Source organism: Martes martes, assembly GCF_963455335.1.
Source record: "Martes martes genome assembly, chromosome: 1".
NCBI lineage: Eukaryota > Metazoa > Chordata > Mammalia > Carnivora > Mustelidae > Martes > Martes martes.
The window spans coordinates 105,078,502-105,095,580 of record NC_137888.1 but is presented as its reverse complement, the minus strand read 5'-3'; the positions used below and the strand labels follow the sequence as shown (position 1 = coordinate 105,095,580).

General features: G+C 39.6%; 1 protein-coding gene across 1 annotated transcript in view; it reads right to left on the bottom strand.

Annotated features, from left to right (window-relative positions):
* YEATS2 (YEATS domain containing 2) overlaps window positions 1-17,079 on the bottom strand; it is a 115,172-nt gene that overhangs the window by 22,272 nt on the left and 75,821 nt on the right. The window contains exons 16-20 of the mRNA XM_080797750.1: window positions 11,654-11,912; window positions 9,148-9,309; window positions 7,550-7,701; window positions 6,615-6,773; window positions 1,932-2,108 (exon numbers count right to left, since the gene is read on the bottom strand). Of these exons, the coding sequence (XP_080653876.1) occupies window positions 1,932-2,108; window positions 6,615-6,773; window positions 7,550-7,701; window positions 9,148-9,309; window positions 11,654-11,912 (909 nt within the window). The remainder of the gene's footprint in view (window positions 1-1,931; window positions 2,109-6,614; window positions 6,774-7,549; window positions 7,702-9,147; window positions 9,310-11,653; window positions 11,913-17,079) is intronic.

The following is a 17,079-nucleotide window of genomic DNA, read 5'->3' as shown; positions in this document are numbered from 1 at the left end:
TGATCTCTGTCTGTCAAATGAATAAAGTTAAAAAAAAAATTTATAAATGCTAGGGCCCAGAGATAAAAGCCCTCAAGGAGGACAGGGTTACCAAACTATGATGAGTGCTATAGTAGGCACAGGTACAAGGTAGTATTAAAATGGAGAGGAAAATTACTGTTTCTGTCTAGGGATGGGAAGCGGAGAGTACTGGGAAAACTTCATATACAAACATGGCGCTTTAGGGGAATCCTCAAAATTCAAGACAAGGAAAGGGGGAGACAAAGGAATGTTTCTTGGCAGAAGTTGGCAGAAGATAGTAGGTAGAAAGAGAAGCATGAAAGAACACGATATGTTCAAGGAACTACAAAGTAAGAGTGATATGATTAGGCATATGAAAGGTCTAGTAGGAGGAGATAAAGCCTGAAAAAGAACTTGAGGTGCCAAGACAATTCAACAGGGAAATATCAACTGTTGCTGGGCCAACTGGCTATCTATATACAAAAGAATGAAGTTTGGCCCCTACCTCACACCATGTAAAAATTAACTCAAAATGATCAAAGACCTACATGTAAGAGCTACAACTGTAAAACTCTTCGAAGAAAATACTGGCTTAAATTTTGTGACTTTGGATTAGGCAATGGCTTCTTAGTTATATCAACGGCATAAGCAATAAAAGGAAAATTAACTGGACTTCATCAAAAATTGAAAAATTTTGTGGTTTTCAAAGAGTACCATCAAGAAGGTGAAAAGAGGGGCTCCTGGGTGGCTCAGTGGGTTAAAGCCTCTGCCTTCGGCTCGGGTCATGATCCCAGGGTCCTGGGATCGAGCCCCGCGTCGGGCTCTCTGCTCAGCGGGGAGCCTGCTTCCTCCCCTCTCTCTCTCTGCCTGCCTCTCTGCCTACTTGTGATCTATGTCTGTCAAATAAAGAAATAAAATCTTTAAAAAATAAAAAATAAAAAAAAAAAGAAGGTGAAAAGATGTCCCACAGAGTGGGAGAAAATTTTTGCAAATCTAATAAGAGACTCATATCTAGAATATCTAAAGAACACTTAAAACTCAGTAATAAAAAAGAATAAATAATCCAACTAACTAATGAGCAGAAGATCTGAAGAGAATTTCTCCCAAGAAGATACAGAAATGAACAATAAGTATATGCAAAGATGCTCAATATCATTAGTTATCATGGAAATGCAAATCAAAACCACAATGAGATACCATTTCACACCCACCAGAATGGCTATAACAACAAGAAAAAATGGACAAGAACAAGCATCAGCAAGGATGTGGAAAAACTGGAGCCCTCATACATTGCTGGAAGGAGTCTAGAACGGTGCAGCTATTTGGAAAAACTGGCAGTTGCTCAAAATGTTAAACAGCTTATTATATGACCAGCAAAAAACCCCCCCAAACATATGATTATACAAAACCTTGAACATAAATGTTCACAGTAGCATTATTCATCATAGTCAAAAGGTAGAAACCATCCATATGTCCATCAACTAATAAATATATAAACAGAATGTGATATGGCCATAAAATTGGATACTGACTATTCAGGTATAAAGTAGTACTAATACATGCTACAACATGGATGAACCCTGAAAATATGAGAAAGAAGCAGACACAAGAAAGATCAGTGGTTGTCTAGTATCGGGGGTGGGGGGGAGGGGGGAGAGGGGGAACAGGGAGTGATGGCTATTGGGTATGGAGTTCGCTTGAGGAGTGATTAAACATTCTAAAACGGATAGAGATGACGACTGCACAACCTTGAGAATATAATAAAAACCACAGAACTGCACACTTGAAAATGGAGAATTTCATGGCATGTGAACTGTATTTCAAGTTTTTAAAAAAGATAAATATGACCCACTGGTATACCTGCTAAGTATCTTATGTTTTTACTACTTTGATGTTGCATTACAGTTTTCTACTGTCATGCTAATCCTCACCGGCTGGGCAGGACCGTTTGCTGAGAGGGCCACAGCTGGGGAAGTGGCCGTTGTGATCACCCCTCCTGCCACTCTGAGCATGGTGGTTCCAGGCTTTGAGAGTTGCGAGGTGGCTGGCACAGATTTCAGTGTGCTATCAGATATTTTCATTAGCGATGCTTGTCCCCCAGGGGCTGCCTGCAGAAACAAAATGGGTGGAAGTAATAAAGTTGCCCTGGTTCACAGGCACAGTTTATTCCTTACCTAGGCAGGGCCCATGAATCAGAGCATATCCAAGAAGGTCTTGCTAGTCACATATGAGGTGTTTGGGCACCTTTCCAGTAAGCTCTCAAGTTTTACTTTTTACATACAGACATTCCTTTACCCCTAATGCAGAGTAAGTAAAGGAATGCATTTGCAAGTCACTATTTGGCAGCAGTGACTGCAAAGATACCATGTCATGTGTTATCAGAATCTGTACACGTAACCTTTAAACGTGAAAATCTAAACAAGATGAGCCAGATTTAAATGGGTACATTAAGTGCTCTAGGCTGGTTCAGGCTCAGATTTTTACTACCACTCAACAAATGTAGTACCATTCAACAAACTACAGTTTTAGTGGGTTAAATCAAGGCTCAGCAAGTTTTTCCTGTAAATGGCATAAGCGTGTAGAGCACTGCAGGCCATATGGTCTTTGTTTCAACTCCTCAGCTGTAGTGTTACAGCATGAAATGAGTGTGGCTGTGTGTCAATAAATTATTTACAAAAACAGGAAGCCTCCGGCATAGTTAGCAGACCCCCTGGCCCAAATGATTGTTTAATGCCCAAATTAATACACTCCACAAGCAGAGACCATTCTTCAGTCCTTGAGGAGCTACTTTGTGTCAGAAATGCAGAAAGCATTTTTATGTACCTTACATCATTCAACCTTGTCATAAACTTCAGAGGGTAGGTTCTAGTCTCATTTTACAGATGAAGAGATTAAGGTCAGTAGCTTTACCAGGACCACACAGTTAGTAATGGGAGAAGCCATGACTAGAATCTAGAAGCAGTAGCCGTGGCATAATTTATTTTCATTGAAGTCTGATGTAAATTAAAACCACAATGAGGTATCACTTCATACTCACAAAAATGGCTAAAAATGTAAAGGAAGAAGATCCTCCGTGTTGTTGAGGATATAGGACAACTGGAACTCTCTCATGTTACTTATGGGAGAGTCAAATGGTACAACCACTTTGCAAACCATTTGTCAGTTTCTTATAAACTCTCTTATACACATACACTTACCCTAGGACCTAACTATTCTACTGCACAAAAGAGCTATACAAGAATGTTTGTAGCGGTATGGTTCATAATAAAAAACCGGAAATAATCCAAGTGTCTGTCAACAGCAGAATAAAAGTCATACAAGAAAATACTACTTAAGAATAAAAAAGAATAGGGGCGTCTGGGTGGCTCAGTGGGTTAAGCCTCTGCCTTCAGCTCAGGTCATGATCTCAGGGTCCTGGGATCGAGCCCCGCATCGGGCTCTCTGCTCAGCAGGGAGCCTGCTTCCCACCCCCCATCTCTCTCTGCCTGCCTCTCTGCCTACTTGTGATCTCTCTGTCAAATAAATAAATAAAATCTTAAAAAAAAAAGAAGAAGAAAGAATAAACTACTGATACACATATGGATAAATCTCAAAAACATGTTAGAACAACAGAAAATGGACATGAAAGACTATATACTATATAGTTTTACTGACATGAAATTCAGGAACGGACAGAGATTAGCTCATCTATAGTGACAGAAATAGAAAAATGATGATTGAAAGGGAAATGAGGGTACATTTTAGAGGGATGGAAATGTTCTGTATCTTGACTGGGATAGTGCTTGCGTGAGTTTACACATTGGTCAACACTCACTGAACAGTACACTTACAATCTGTGCACTGCTCTACGTAAATAATACTTATTAAAAAGCAACGATAATTGTTCTGCTGTAGCCTAACAGGGAGAATGTCACTACACTGGCTGCAACCATAAGCAGGTAAGAAGAAATAAGCTAAGATTTTAAAGAACTGCCTGAAGAATTCTGGGACCTCATATCTGTTTAAATACTAAGCACATCTGACCAAAGGGAAATTAGTACTCGAAGAAACCAAACACTAGGAATATAAAAAGATCAGTGATCAAGAAAAAAAGGGAAAGATGTGTAACTATCATAATCAAGAATGAAAGGGAGGGGGAGCCTGGGTGGCTCAGTTGGTTATGCATCTGACTCTTGATTTCAGCTCAGGTCATGATCTCAGGGTTGTGAGATCAAGCCCCGCAGCAGGCCGCCCCATGCTGGGTGTGGAGCCTGCTTAAGATGCTCTCTCTCCCTCTGCCTCTCCCCGCAAACCCCCAACCCCCACTCAGGCACTCTTGCTCTAAAAAGAAAAAAAAGAAAAGGATATAAAAAGGGGCCATCCAAATATTTTACAGACATTAAAAGGATAATAAAGGAAAATTATGAACGATTTTATTCTAATAAATTCAACCACTTAGATGAAATGGACACATTTCCTTGAAGCTATAACTTATCAAACCTCCCTCAAGATGAAACAAATAACCTGAATAGTCCTGCATCTAGTAAATAAACTGAAATTGTAGTTAAAAACCTTCCCAATTAACAAGACTCCAGGCCATTATGGCTTCACTGGTATACTCAAGACAGTCAAGAAACAATACCAAATCTACATAAAATCTTCGCAAAAAAGTGAATAGGAGAGCAAAGTTCCTAACTCATTTTAGGAGGTCAGCATCACTCTACTATCAAAACCAGACAAGAATTTTGAAGAAAACCATGGACCAATAACCCTTACAGAAATTCTAAACAAAATTTTATGAAATGAAATCCAACAATACCTTTAAACAAGATAACATGTCAAAACCAAGTGGGTTTTCAAGGGCTACAAGGGCTAGTTCAACACTTTTTAAAAACTTTCATGTTTTTTAAGCAATCTCTATGACCAATGTAGGGCTCGAACTCATGACCCTGAGATCAAGAGTCACATGCTCCACGAGCTGAGCCAGACAGGCACCCCTTGGTTCAACATCTTAAAAATTAATGTAATTCACCATGTTAACAAAAAAAGAAAAACCATATGATCTTCTCAACACAGAAAAAAAAAATTTGACAAAAGTCCAATATCCACATTCCATGCTTTGAGAGCTACTGATTTAGACACAGAGGAAATGCACTGTTTTTTTGATAAATGGTATCTTACTGCCTACATCCTTCCATACCTTGTTTGCTTCATTTGGTAAATTTCTGAGATTTAGCTATAGATTCTCCGGCAGGTAATTATAACATCCCTCACCCAGCTAAAATTCCCTGTCATTATTCTTTGGCTTATACTAAAAAACTCTATAGAAACAGGTACCAAAACCCCTACAGCATTTACTTTTTTTTTTTTTTTTAAAGATTTTATTTATTTATTTAACAGACAGAAATCACAAGTAGGCAGAGAGGCAGGCAGAGAGAAAGGGGGAAGCAGGCTCCCTGCTGAGCAGAGGGCCCAACACGGGGCTTGATCCCAGCACCTGAGACCACCACCTGAGCCAAAGGCAGAGGCTTTAACCCACTGAGCCACCCAGGCGCCCCCAGCATTTACTTTTTTTTACAGCCAGCTCTTGAACAACGGGGCTTTGAGCTACACATGTCCACTTATATGTGGGGCTTTTTTAATTGTTATTTTAAGAAGGCTCCCTGCCCAACGTGGGACTTGAATTCACAACCCTGATATGAAGAGTCAGATACTCTACTAAGCCTGTTAGGTAGGTGCCCCTGTGGGTTTGCTTGTTTGTTTTAATAAGTACAGTATAGTTCTGTATAGGATATTTTTTTAAGATTGTATTTATTTACTTGACAGAGAAAATGACAGCAAGAGAGGGAACACAGGCAGGGGGAGTGGGAGAGGGAGAAGGAGGCTTCCCAATGAGCAGGGAGCTCGATGTGGGGCTCATCCCAGGACCCTGGGATCATGACCTGAGCCAAAGGCAGGCGTTTGAAGACTAAGCCACCCAGGTGCTCCTTAAAAAAAAAATGACTTTTTAGTAACATTTTCTTTTCTCTAGCTTATTTAATTGTCAGAATAGAGTATATAATACATACAATGTACAAAATGTGTATTAATCGACCATGTTTTTGGTAAGGCTCCCAGTCAACAGTAGGCTATTAACAGTGGGGGAAGTCCAGTTATATGTGAATTTTCCACTGTATGAGAGGTTGGCGCCCCAACGTCCACATTGAGCAGGGTCAAGTGTATAAGGATATTGTGGCTGTCATCACCTATTACACATTTAGAATCTCCTATATATGAAGTTCCCCCAGAGAAATTTTAGAATGAGGTATTAATAAAATTTTATTTCTTTTAAGGAAATATGTAGGTATTTTTTTTGCCTCTCACAAATAGTGTGAATTTTATAACTGATCATCCTTTTGATTTGCTTTGGCAAATATTATACAGGACATAACGGTCTGCATGTCTAAGAACTCTCTGGCCTTATCTTCTCATTCTACTTAAATTTCCCCAAATCTCAAGATTTTATCCTTATTTTTCTATTCTATTTTATTGTTCATTTTCTCATGCAACCTTAATTTCTTTGTGGAAAGAGATAAGCTGTAAACATTTAAATAAATCCCATCACTAGCCTGTATTTGGGGTATATGAATATTTACCTGGGTAAACAAAGTGGTTTTTTGTCCAGAGATGACTTTTAATGTTTGTTGTCCTTGTGCAGAGGATGTGCTGACTCCCAGTGTTCCTTGGACCACTGACCCAGTAGTCAGCTGTTTTCCAGATGTCTGGGGTGATGGCTGACCAACTAAAAATGTACCCTAAGTTAGAAACAAATAAAGACCTACTCAGTAATTTGTGAAGTTCAAATGACTTGCCCTCTTTAAATCACAAGGTCCCATGATACAAGCTATAATGCCCCCTCTTCAATTCTGCAACTCAGCCAAAATAACTGAAAAGAACAGCTCTGTTCTCGATGTCACCAGCAATAGCTATCCCCACTTCTGAAACTTGGCACAGGAGTTATGGAGGAGGCTGTCAGAAACGCAAGCTCCACAGCCTAGTCCTTAAATCTGAGTTATTCAGGCTGATAACTACCCATCCTTCTCAATACAAACATCTAGACCAAAACTCCACAACCTTCCTTAGAAAGGAGTCAAGACTAAAAGGAGCAAGAGGAAAGAAGGTAGAAATTTGTTCCTATTCATGAATCTAGCCTAACTCCAAATGCCAAAACCTGATAGTATCTTTTTGGTTACTCTTTTCCAACAGAAAATTTTCAACTGCCTATTAACACTATTAATTACCTCACAGATTTAGGAGGCAACAATCTATGAGTCAGAAGGCTCTAGGTTTAAGTCCAAATTCAAGGACTGGCTTAGCAGAGAGATCTTGGAAAAGTTACTTAAGTCTTTCTGAATCTCCATGTCCCCTTCTCTCAAAACGAAACAAGACCCAAATAATACAGATTTATAACGTGACTAAAATGTTAGTACTGACTCCTGATTCCAGAGATGTAAAGATAAATCCACTATAACTAAAGGCCATTGTTAAATAACGAAATGATTTGAAAGACACTAGTTACAAATGTTCTGACCTGAGGGGTCTGCTTCAGGATGTAAGATGTGTAAGTCAGGTGCTGGGAGATCCCTCCTGGGCCAGCGGGGCTCTGGGTCCCTCCTGTTCCACCACCACTGCCGCCGCCTCCCCCTCCGCCGCCACTACCCGCAGCTGAGCTAGACTGGAGGTCTGAAAATACAACAAAATGACAGCAACATCATAAGAAATAGTAAGAAGCTTACCAGAAAAAACAGATGAGCCCAGAGAGACATTTCCTTTATAGCAAGATTCCTTCCTGTTCCTATTTTCTCCCGGCTTTTGGTGGTAATATACCTATTCTGTGAGAAGGGTAAGGAGAATGCCCTAGAATTAAGGACTGAAATGGATTTCCTTTCGACTAAAGGACAGCTGACTAGTTTAGCAATCCATACAGTGAAGAACTTGGCTTTTAATAAGACTTCTAACTTTGTTGTGGGAGACAAGGAAGAGTCTGATACTGACAGTTTCTAACCAAGTATAGACTACACGCTCAGAAAAGTGCTTCTCAACGTTCTGGCCTCTCATTCAATTTCAGTGACACTGCTGGAATTTGTTGTAATTTCTCAGTGCTCTCTTTTCTGCCTCCCTCTGTCCTAAAAAACTGTGTTTTCCTCATATTGATAATGGCTCCAGAGCCTCATCCCCACCTCCTTTTAAATTCCATTTTAAAGCCTTTGGATCCTCTTTATTTCCCTTTTGGTGATATAATGTATATAAACTAAAACCTAGGTGTCTCTCTGGGTGAACTATGGAATCCTCATGTTGTCCTTTTCTTACACATCTCACTTTTATATACCACTGCTTAGGGAGGACGGAGCAATTCCAGGGTGAGAGAACAGAAATCACCCATTACAGTCAGTAAACAACATGGTGACTCGCTCACAGGCTATATTTGGCAATGGCAGCTCGTTTCTAGTGAATCTAATTGCTATATCAATTATACTTCTGATTCAGAGGGAAATAATTCCCTTTACCCTTTCCTTTCCAACACTATCCAAATTGTTTTTCTGTATAGGTCAAAGGAAAAGTTTGTTAAGTCTAGATAAACCACCTAATTTCCTTGGGGTTTTGAGGCTTATACACTAAGGCTGACCCTGTATTTCTCTTTCCAGCTCCAAACCTGGCAAACTTAAGGTGCACATCTGAGTAACAGCAGGCAGAGACACTTATTTCCCCTCCTACTGCTATCCCCTCCAAAATAAATGACACAGGCTTCAAGCTACCGTCTCCCCGGGTATCCCAGGTTTTTAGATACCACTGAAAAGAACTCTCTCGTTTATAGTTCACATGGACAGCTTTCTCCCAGCGCAGGCTCAGGAGCCATCCCACTCTCGTGCGATTTGTTCTGACCCCAGACTCTGAACCTAATTGCTATAATGGAAAATATAACAGTATTGCCTCCTAGGACTATGATTACTCAGACCCACTTCTAGTTAAGTTATGTGTAAGTTTTAAATCCACGTAGGCAAATGCTACCATCATACCACCACAGAGAGCTAGGGAAACACGTCCTGAAACAGGTAAGAGGTGCCCTCGGGTGGAAGAGATGAACATACCCAGAGACCCAAGAACCAAATGATTTAATGACGGACTGACTAGCATTGTTGGTAGCTCGCAGGATGGCTCCTTGAGGGATCAGCAGCAGTTTCCCTTTTCCTGAAGGGTTCTTGCTGTTCGTTGTAAGGTAGAGTTTAGTGCCAGGAGGCAAATTTGCCAAGTTGGCCAAATTAGTGGCTGGTAGCTGCAATGTTGCCATTACTAAAATGGTAAAGGGAAAAAAGAAAAAAAAATTAAGAGGAAAAAACAGTAAGACAAATTAGAACTGAGGGCAATGCTACTACTAAAATTAAAAATACAGAATAATAAAATACTTATTTAAAAAACACAAATAGTAAACTGCACAGTTCTCCTAGATACATAATACTTAAAAGGCTGATATTCTTAAATATCTTAACATCTTATTAAAAAATAACTTATGTATAAGAAGAGTTTGCTATAAATTACAAAGGAATTTGTATTTGTACATAAATAGGACGACCATATGTCCCAGTTTGCCCAGGACAGTTCCAGTTTACATCTGTGTCCCATTTCCACACCTATGTCCTAATCATTATGAACAGTGACTCTTTTTACTCTCAAAAGTACTATGGCTTAGACAATCAAAGAAATAATAACCTCATTTGTGGATGAATACATATTTCCTCCTGAAATCTGTTTCATGCCCTTTTAATTAATTTTTAATAATGAATGAATCTACAGATTTGAAACAAGGCTTCTAACCTCTCTCACTTTCTAAGAACTAAAAAAACGCCATAGTCAACAACTGGCACATATACTATGAAATGATCGTTCACCTTTTTAAAATCTCACTTACGTTGTTTCTCTCTTAGAATTTACTTTTCATGCACACGGCTGTAAACCTCTAAATGTGACTCTTCAGTGAAAACGTACACATCAAAATTTCTGCAGCGACTCTGAATTCAAATCTCCATGAAATGAAGCCTACAGACTGATGTGAGTCACCACAGGCAAAGGACTCTCAGAGCCCCCCAGCCTGCGACCCGAGTCCTCTTTCTCATGACCATCTTCCAGCGAAAGCCTGGGGAAGCAAGCACCCTGGAAGCTGCCCCAGAACAGTAGGGACTGACTAAAATCTGAGAGCCAGCCCTCTCTACTACTGCCACAACTCATTCCACCTCACATCACTGTACATTTGTACACTGTCCAGCAAACCTCTCTGGTCAGTCGCCAGCACCCGGAGTCCAGCCCACACTGCTCTGCATTCCCGATCTGAACCCACCTCCTCAGCACTCCCTCCTCCCCCATCCAGCTCTTTCACCGCGCCCCCAGGAATTCCTGCTCTGGTCATGATACCCTCTAGACCCTCGACCTCTTTGAACATTATCTTTTTTTGTGGTAATTAAACACTGAGTCCTCTGAAGACACAGGACTTCCCCAGCAGCCCCCTTAGCTTAACGCTATTTTTTGAATCTCACCTCAGTGTTTGAGGGCCACGACTAGGGGAGGCGCCTTTGTGCACTTCAGTGTGGCTTTCAGACCATCACCACCCCTCATTCCAGAAGAAAACCTGCTGGTTCCTGTGAGGCTCATGCCTGGCTCTACCACCTTACCTCACCCTTCTCTGTTCTCATTTACTGAACTCCCAGCAACTTCCCCTCACTTGCTGAGGACTGACTCCTCACTCAGTCTTGCTCGAATGCCAACGATGGTCATCCTCAGTGAGAACACAGTAAGTGACTTGCTTAATTCTCCCGCTTCTCAGGCACTTCATTTTCTAAACTCCAGAGATCACTTTTTCCAACCCATCTGAAGCACTCATTTTTAATGCCAGGAATGGACTCTGTCATCACCAATTCATCACCTCTGAAATCTTTTATTTTGGACATTCATTACCTTCTTTTTCTTTTTTCTTCTGAATCTATTTTATTTTTTTATATAAAGTTGATTCTGGTTATTCTTTCCATTTATTACTTGGTTTCTACATTTTCTTTTTTTTTTTTTCAAGAATAATTAACAAATAGCATGAGCAGCAGGTGTACAAGATAATGACTCAGACATCCACTGCCTTTTGTCCTTCTGACTCACTGCAACAACTCTTTAGCCTCATCATGACCTTCAAAAATTGGTAAATGTATCTAATGTCTTAGGTATATTTTTTCATGCCCTCAGAGAAACAACACATCAAGGCTTCAAACACATGCAAGGTGTTAAAACCTATTTAGTAGAGAATACAGTAGTCAAGTATCTCAAAATGCTGCTGACAAATGACCACCCCAAGATTTTAAGTCTGAATACAATCCAAAGTAGAGATATGGTCAAATGAAAATCATCCTTCAGACCTGAAAGCAGTTAGCAAGAAATACCCTCTATTTTTATTTCTCTTGCTAACACACATACACACCCCTTAAAGTAAACCACTTACAGACCTTTATGTAAAATGTTACCTGAAAAAGGTTAACATGTTTTTATAGACTGGTTATAGCATCAACCTAACAGGTTTTCTTAGAACTAAATAAACCACTAGCAAAGAACAGTCTAGAAACAGCTGCAGCTGAAAGGACCCCAAAAGAGCATCAGTTACCTGAACCCTGGGATCCAGTCTTCTGAGGGCCGGCAGCAGTGACCTGAGCCTTGGTTAAGGCTTGCACTGGCTGAGCAACAATGGTTCCTCCACCTCCGCTCACAATTGCTTTGGCAACTCCTTGTGTCACAACTTGCTTTGGACCAACTGCTTTGGCAACAGAAGAGCTGGCCTTGGCTACAAGAATTTGGCCACCACTGATTGCCACAGCCTGTTTCACTGTTGAAGGTAAAGAAGACCCAACTGGCACCCCAACAACCTGTTGAAGATAGAGAAGAATACACCAGTGCTTCTTCTCAGTTCTTTCATGGGCTCTTAGAATAGGACAGTCACAGATCTTCTAGCAAAGATCAAAGCAAAGCCCCAGGTATAACATACAGAGTCTAATGTAATCGTCTAGGAATGCCAAGGATAGATGTGAACGATATTTCTTACATTTTAGATATTATTACAGTAGAAGGCTATAGTTTCTGTCTTAGCCCCAGCTACTATCTAGAACTTATTTTATATGTTTTTTAAATAAAAAACTTAGAAAGTACAGAAATACAAAGATAAAAATTCTACTTATCCAGAAATAACATCTTATTCTTTCATTTTATTTATTTATTTGAGTAAACTCCATCCCCAAGGTGGGGCTTGAACTCATGACCCCAAGATCAGGAGTCGCATGCTCTACCCAACTGAGCTAACCAGGCACCCCCAGAAATAACTTCTTAATATTTTTAATATGTTTGCTTCCGATTTTTTAAATGTACATTTTAAAACACAGATTAGGATTACATGTACAGTTTTATAATTTTTAAATTTAACATCATATTATAAGCATTTTCCAATGTTACTATTTTTCAAAAACATTTTTAGATGGCCAAATATATTAGAACAGATATACCATAATCTATGCAAACATTCACTACTGTGTGGATATCCAGGTAATTTTAAACTTCACATTAAGAAAAACTACAATAGGAGTGCCTGGGTGGCTCAGTGGGTTAAGCCTCTGTCTTCGGCTCAGGTCATGATCTTAGAGTCCTGGGATCGAGGCCGTGTAGGGTTCCCGCTCAGCAGGGAGTTTGCTTCTCCCTCTCCCTCTGCCCCTTTCTGTTTATGCATATTCTCTCCCAAATAGATAAATGAAATCTTAAAAAAAAAAACTGTGCAATAAACATTTCCATATATGAACTAGAAACTCCACTACTCACCATTCTTTTAAAGATCACCTCTTTCAGTAACCATTCCTGTATTATCCCATCTGAAACGCCTATTTCTTCATCTCTGGAAGTTCTAACGATTCACATCATTTATTAAATAGTATAACATGTGACACTTCTTCCAACGAATTTTTAAGAAAAATTATCTTTTTCTATATAATTCTAATTTTTCCTTTCCTTAAAGGTAAATATTTGGTTAAAAAAGAAGTCTAGGAGTGCCTGGGTGGCTCGGTCAGTTAAGTGGCCAACTCCTGATTCTGGATGAGGTCATGATCTCAGGGTCATGTGTGTAGGCCACGTGGGCTCTGTGCTTAGCTGGAAGTCTGCTTCTCTTCCTTTCCTTCTGCTCCTTCCCCACTAGGTGCATGTGTACGTGTGCTCTAAAATAATTCAATAAATCTTTTAAAAAAGGGGGGTAGGGGCATGCCTGGGTGGCTCAGTCAATTAAGTGTCTGCCTTTAATTTGGGTCATGGTCCCGGGGTCCTGGGATCCAGCCCCACGTCAGGCTCCCTGCTCAGCGGGATGTCTGCTTCTCCCTCTGACCTTCTCGTGCTCTATTAAAGAAAATCTTTAAAAAGGAATCTTAAAAAAAAAAAAAGACTCCAATACCCAAATTATGCAAGCTGGAAATATCTGGTTCTGAAGGTTATTATAAAGAGAACCCTTTCAAGTAAGAAAATACTACAGAACTCTTTTAAAAGTCAATAGTAGGATGTTAAATTAAAAGAAACAATTTAATGAATGGCAAACTGGGAGAGTGTTTCCCACTGCACTCAGTTATTTCATAAAAAGAACTTCTCACCAGAAACTAGATGAAAAGACTTTTATAAGATTAAAAGAATACCAAAAGATCCACTTTCTAAAATGAAAATGATAAAGTATCAGTACTTTTCACCCATCAGACTGGAGAAAAAAATTTAGAAGGCTGGTAACACCAAGAAATGGCTGGAGGGTATGGGGAAACAGGAACATTTGTTCACTGTTAAAGAAAAGTAATCTGGGGGCACCTAGGTGGCTCAGTGGGTTAAAGCCTCTGCTTTCGGCTCAGGTCATGATCCCAGGGTCCTGGGATTGAGCCCCACATCGGGTTCTCTGCTCAGCAGGGAGCCTGCTTCAACCTCTCTCTCTCTGCCTGCCTCTCTGCCTACTTGTGATCTCTGCCTGTCAAATAAATAAAAAAAACCTTAAAAAAAAAAAAAAAGAAAGAAAGAAAAGTAATCTGTACTCCAGAGAGGTACCGCATATCTACTGACACTGAAAATTCACATATCCCATGTTGTAACAATTCCTTTTAGAAACATGTCCTAGAGAAACCCGAGACATGTGCTCAAGGGAACATGTACGGAAGGCCCAAGGTAGCGTAGGTATTTATAATTATAGAATTAAGGTATTTATAATTACAAGGTATTTATAACTACAGAAAATTGTCAGCAAACTTAATGCCTACAACATGGAACAACATGCTTAATGCCTACAGGTAGAGGAATGCATACACTGGTATAAGACAGACAGTGGAATAGCACACATTAGTAAAAATGAATGAGCTAGAACTACATATATCAGCATCAACAAATTCTGACAGTACAAATACTGAAAGGGGAGCTGCAGAAAAATATGAGTATAAATATCTTTCATGTAAATCTTCAAAACACACAACATTACATGTTATTTATGGCTGTGGATTTATGCAATCAAAGTATGAATTGGAAAGCTACACATCCAAATTCATGATAGTGTTGCTTTTGGGAAGAACAAAGTGGACTTCAACTTTGTCGTGTTTTATTTGGGGAAAATATGAGATGAAATAAATACAGATATGTTAATTTTGGATGGAAGATATATGGGCACTGATTATATTATTCTCTGTATTTTACTTTATAATATTTCTAAATTAAAAATAACAGGATTGCGGCGCCTAGGTGGCTCAGTGGGTTAAGCCTCTGTCTTTGGCTCAGGTCATGATCTCAGGGTCCTGGGATCAAGCCCCACATCAGGCTCTCTGCTCAGCGGGGAGCCTGCTTCCCCCTCTCTCTCTGCCTGCCTCTCTGCCTACTTGTAATTTCTCTCTGTCAAATAAATAAATAAAATCTTAAAAAAAAATAACAGGATTAGCAATGATAATAATTATAATACGATTACCTAAGAAATAGAACAAAATGACAAAACATATGCAACTGATGAATGGAACTTTCCAGTTAAATAACTACTAAATCATACATGGTTTCTTTGCAAACATGTAAATACAGTAAAACACATTTGCATGTACTTGGATGCTACAGTTGATGTAAAGAAAATGGTCTCCTAATCAACTGTTATAAACCACAGTGTAACAAAGAAGAAAGAGCGCAGGATTTTGTAAGCAGTCAGACTTGGTTTCCTGGTTTTGTTCCACTAGTTGGTAGAGGGATAAGTTATTTAATGTTTCTGAGCTTTAGCCTTAAACACCTCATCTATCAAATATGGATAATATTTATCTCATAAGATATGATACACAGTAAATGACAGCTGCTGCAGCCCAAGACACCTGTTATTATTAACCAAACAACAGTAATCCACGAGGTTACATGGAGACGCAAAGGATGGAGAGCACCAAATGGATCCACAGTTGGCTAGGGCAGAGGACCTTCATTCCTAGATTCATTTAGTCAAATAGAAATTAAAGCATGTAACATCCAGTATCTGCTTTAAAATATCCTAGGAAGAGAAGTAAGATTAGCAAAATGCTGATAATTACTGAAACCGTGTAATGGGCACATACGGTTCATTATAATAGCCTCTTACTTTTACATAAGTTTAAGGAAGGAGAGAAAGAAAGAAAAAAAAAAGACTCAAAGAACCAATGGGGGAAAAAAGCAAGTTAACTTAGAGTGGAAAAGAAATCCTCCCACTCTCTGGCTTGGTTAAAACAATCCCTTAGGATGATCCAAATCTATTTTGACTGTATGAGCCTTACTCTGCAGGCAACATGGAGTGTTGCTGTGGCCACAGAGTGGCAGAGAAACTGTTACTAATCAAGAACTTTGCCCTGCATCAGGCTCCCTCCTGGGTATGGAGCCTACTGAAGATTCTCTCTCTCTGTCTCCCCCTCCCCACCCCTCTGGCTCCCTCTCTCTCTGTCAAAACAAACACTTTTCTATGTACTTATGTACTATGTTTCTTAATGTAAAAAACATTTTTGGGTAATGACAGGAAGTGCCAGTTGAACCCTGATATCCATTTGTTTTCTCACAGTAAGAGAGCCCCCAGTTTTCAAATAGGGACATGGCCACACAGAACATTTCTCAGTCTAGTGCTGGTCATCTCACTTCTGACTAGAAGGATAGGAAGAAAAGTGATGAGTGCAACTTTTGGTTTATGCCTCCTCACACCCCCTTTTTCTCTTCCTGCTGGCCAGAAATGTGAACACGGTGGCATGAAATGAAATAGCTATGGTAGCCCATAAGCTAAGAACCAAATTTCGAGAATGGCAGAACAAGATGGAGTCTAGATTCTTGATGATTGTGAAGCCAACATATTAGAACAGCCTACTGGTCTTTTATGTGTGAGAAGAAGAAAAAAAAATTTAAGTTTTATGGGCTTTGGATTTCTCTATTATAGTAGTCAAACTTTTTTCTGAGACAAGAGTCTTCACGGTTTCTAAATATATCAAACTTAATAATTCACTGCATAAGCTATATTATACAATTTATTTTCATGTTCCTAAGCCAACAAAGAAAGAAAAAAAATCTTAAAGGAAAATACATATGGATTGGACCTATTTTCTTTTCCGAAATTCCATGCATCTTAACTTGCTTCTTCTACCTTGTACCAAGCTCTATCCTCACTCACCTGCTTCAAAATTTCCAGAATATGACACATTTAATCTCTCCACAAGCTAAATAAAGTGTGGTATCCCAAACTGGCCACAGGAGGGCAGTTTTCATTAGCAGAGTTTATCCAGCACAGCATACCACTCACAAGATTAACCCCACCTCCTGTCTGAAGAAAGGGGGGAGGAAGTCTGGCATCTATTGGGGAAAATCCTACGCACAGCTGTCTACGGACAGCATAAGGAAGACTCTTAAGTAGGACACTACAACCCCAAATTAGTTTTTCTTTTCTTAACAAGACATTTTAGCCTAGAACATGAACTCTTCCCATTCCACACCACCTCTCTCTGCATTCGTAATTTTCTTCTAGTTTCACAAAACAGACACTCTCTGTTCTCTATTGTTTTA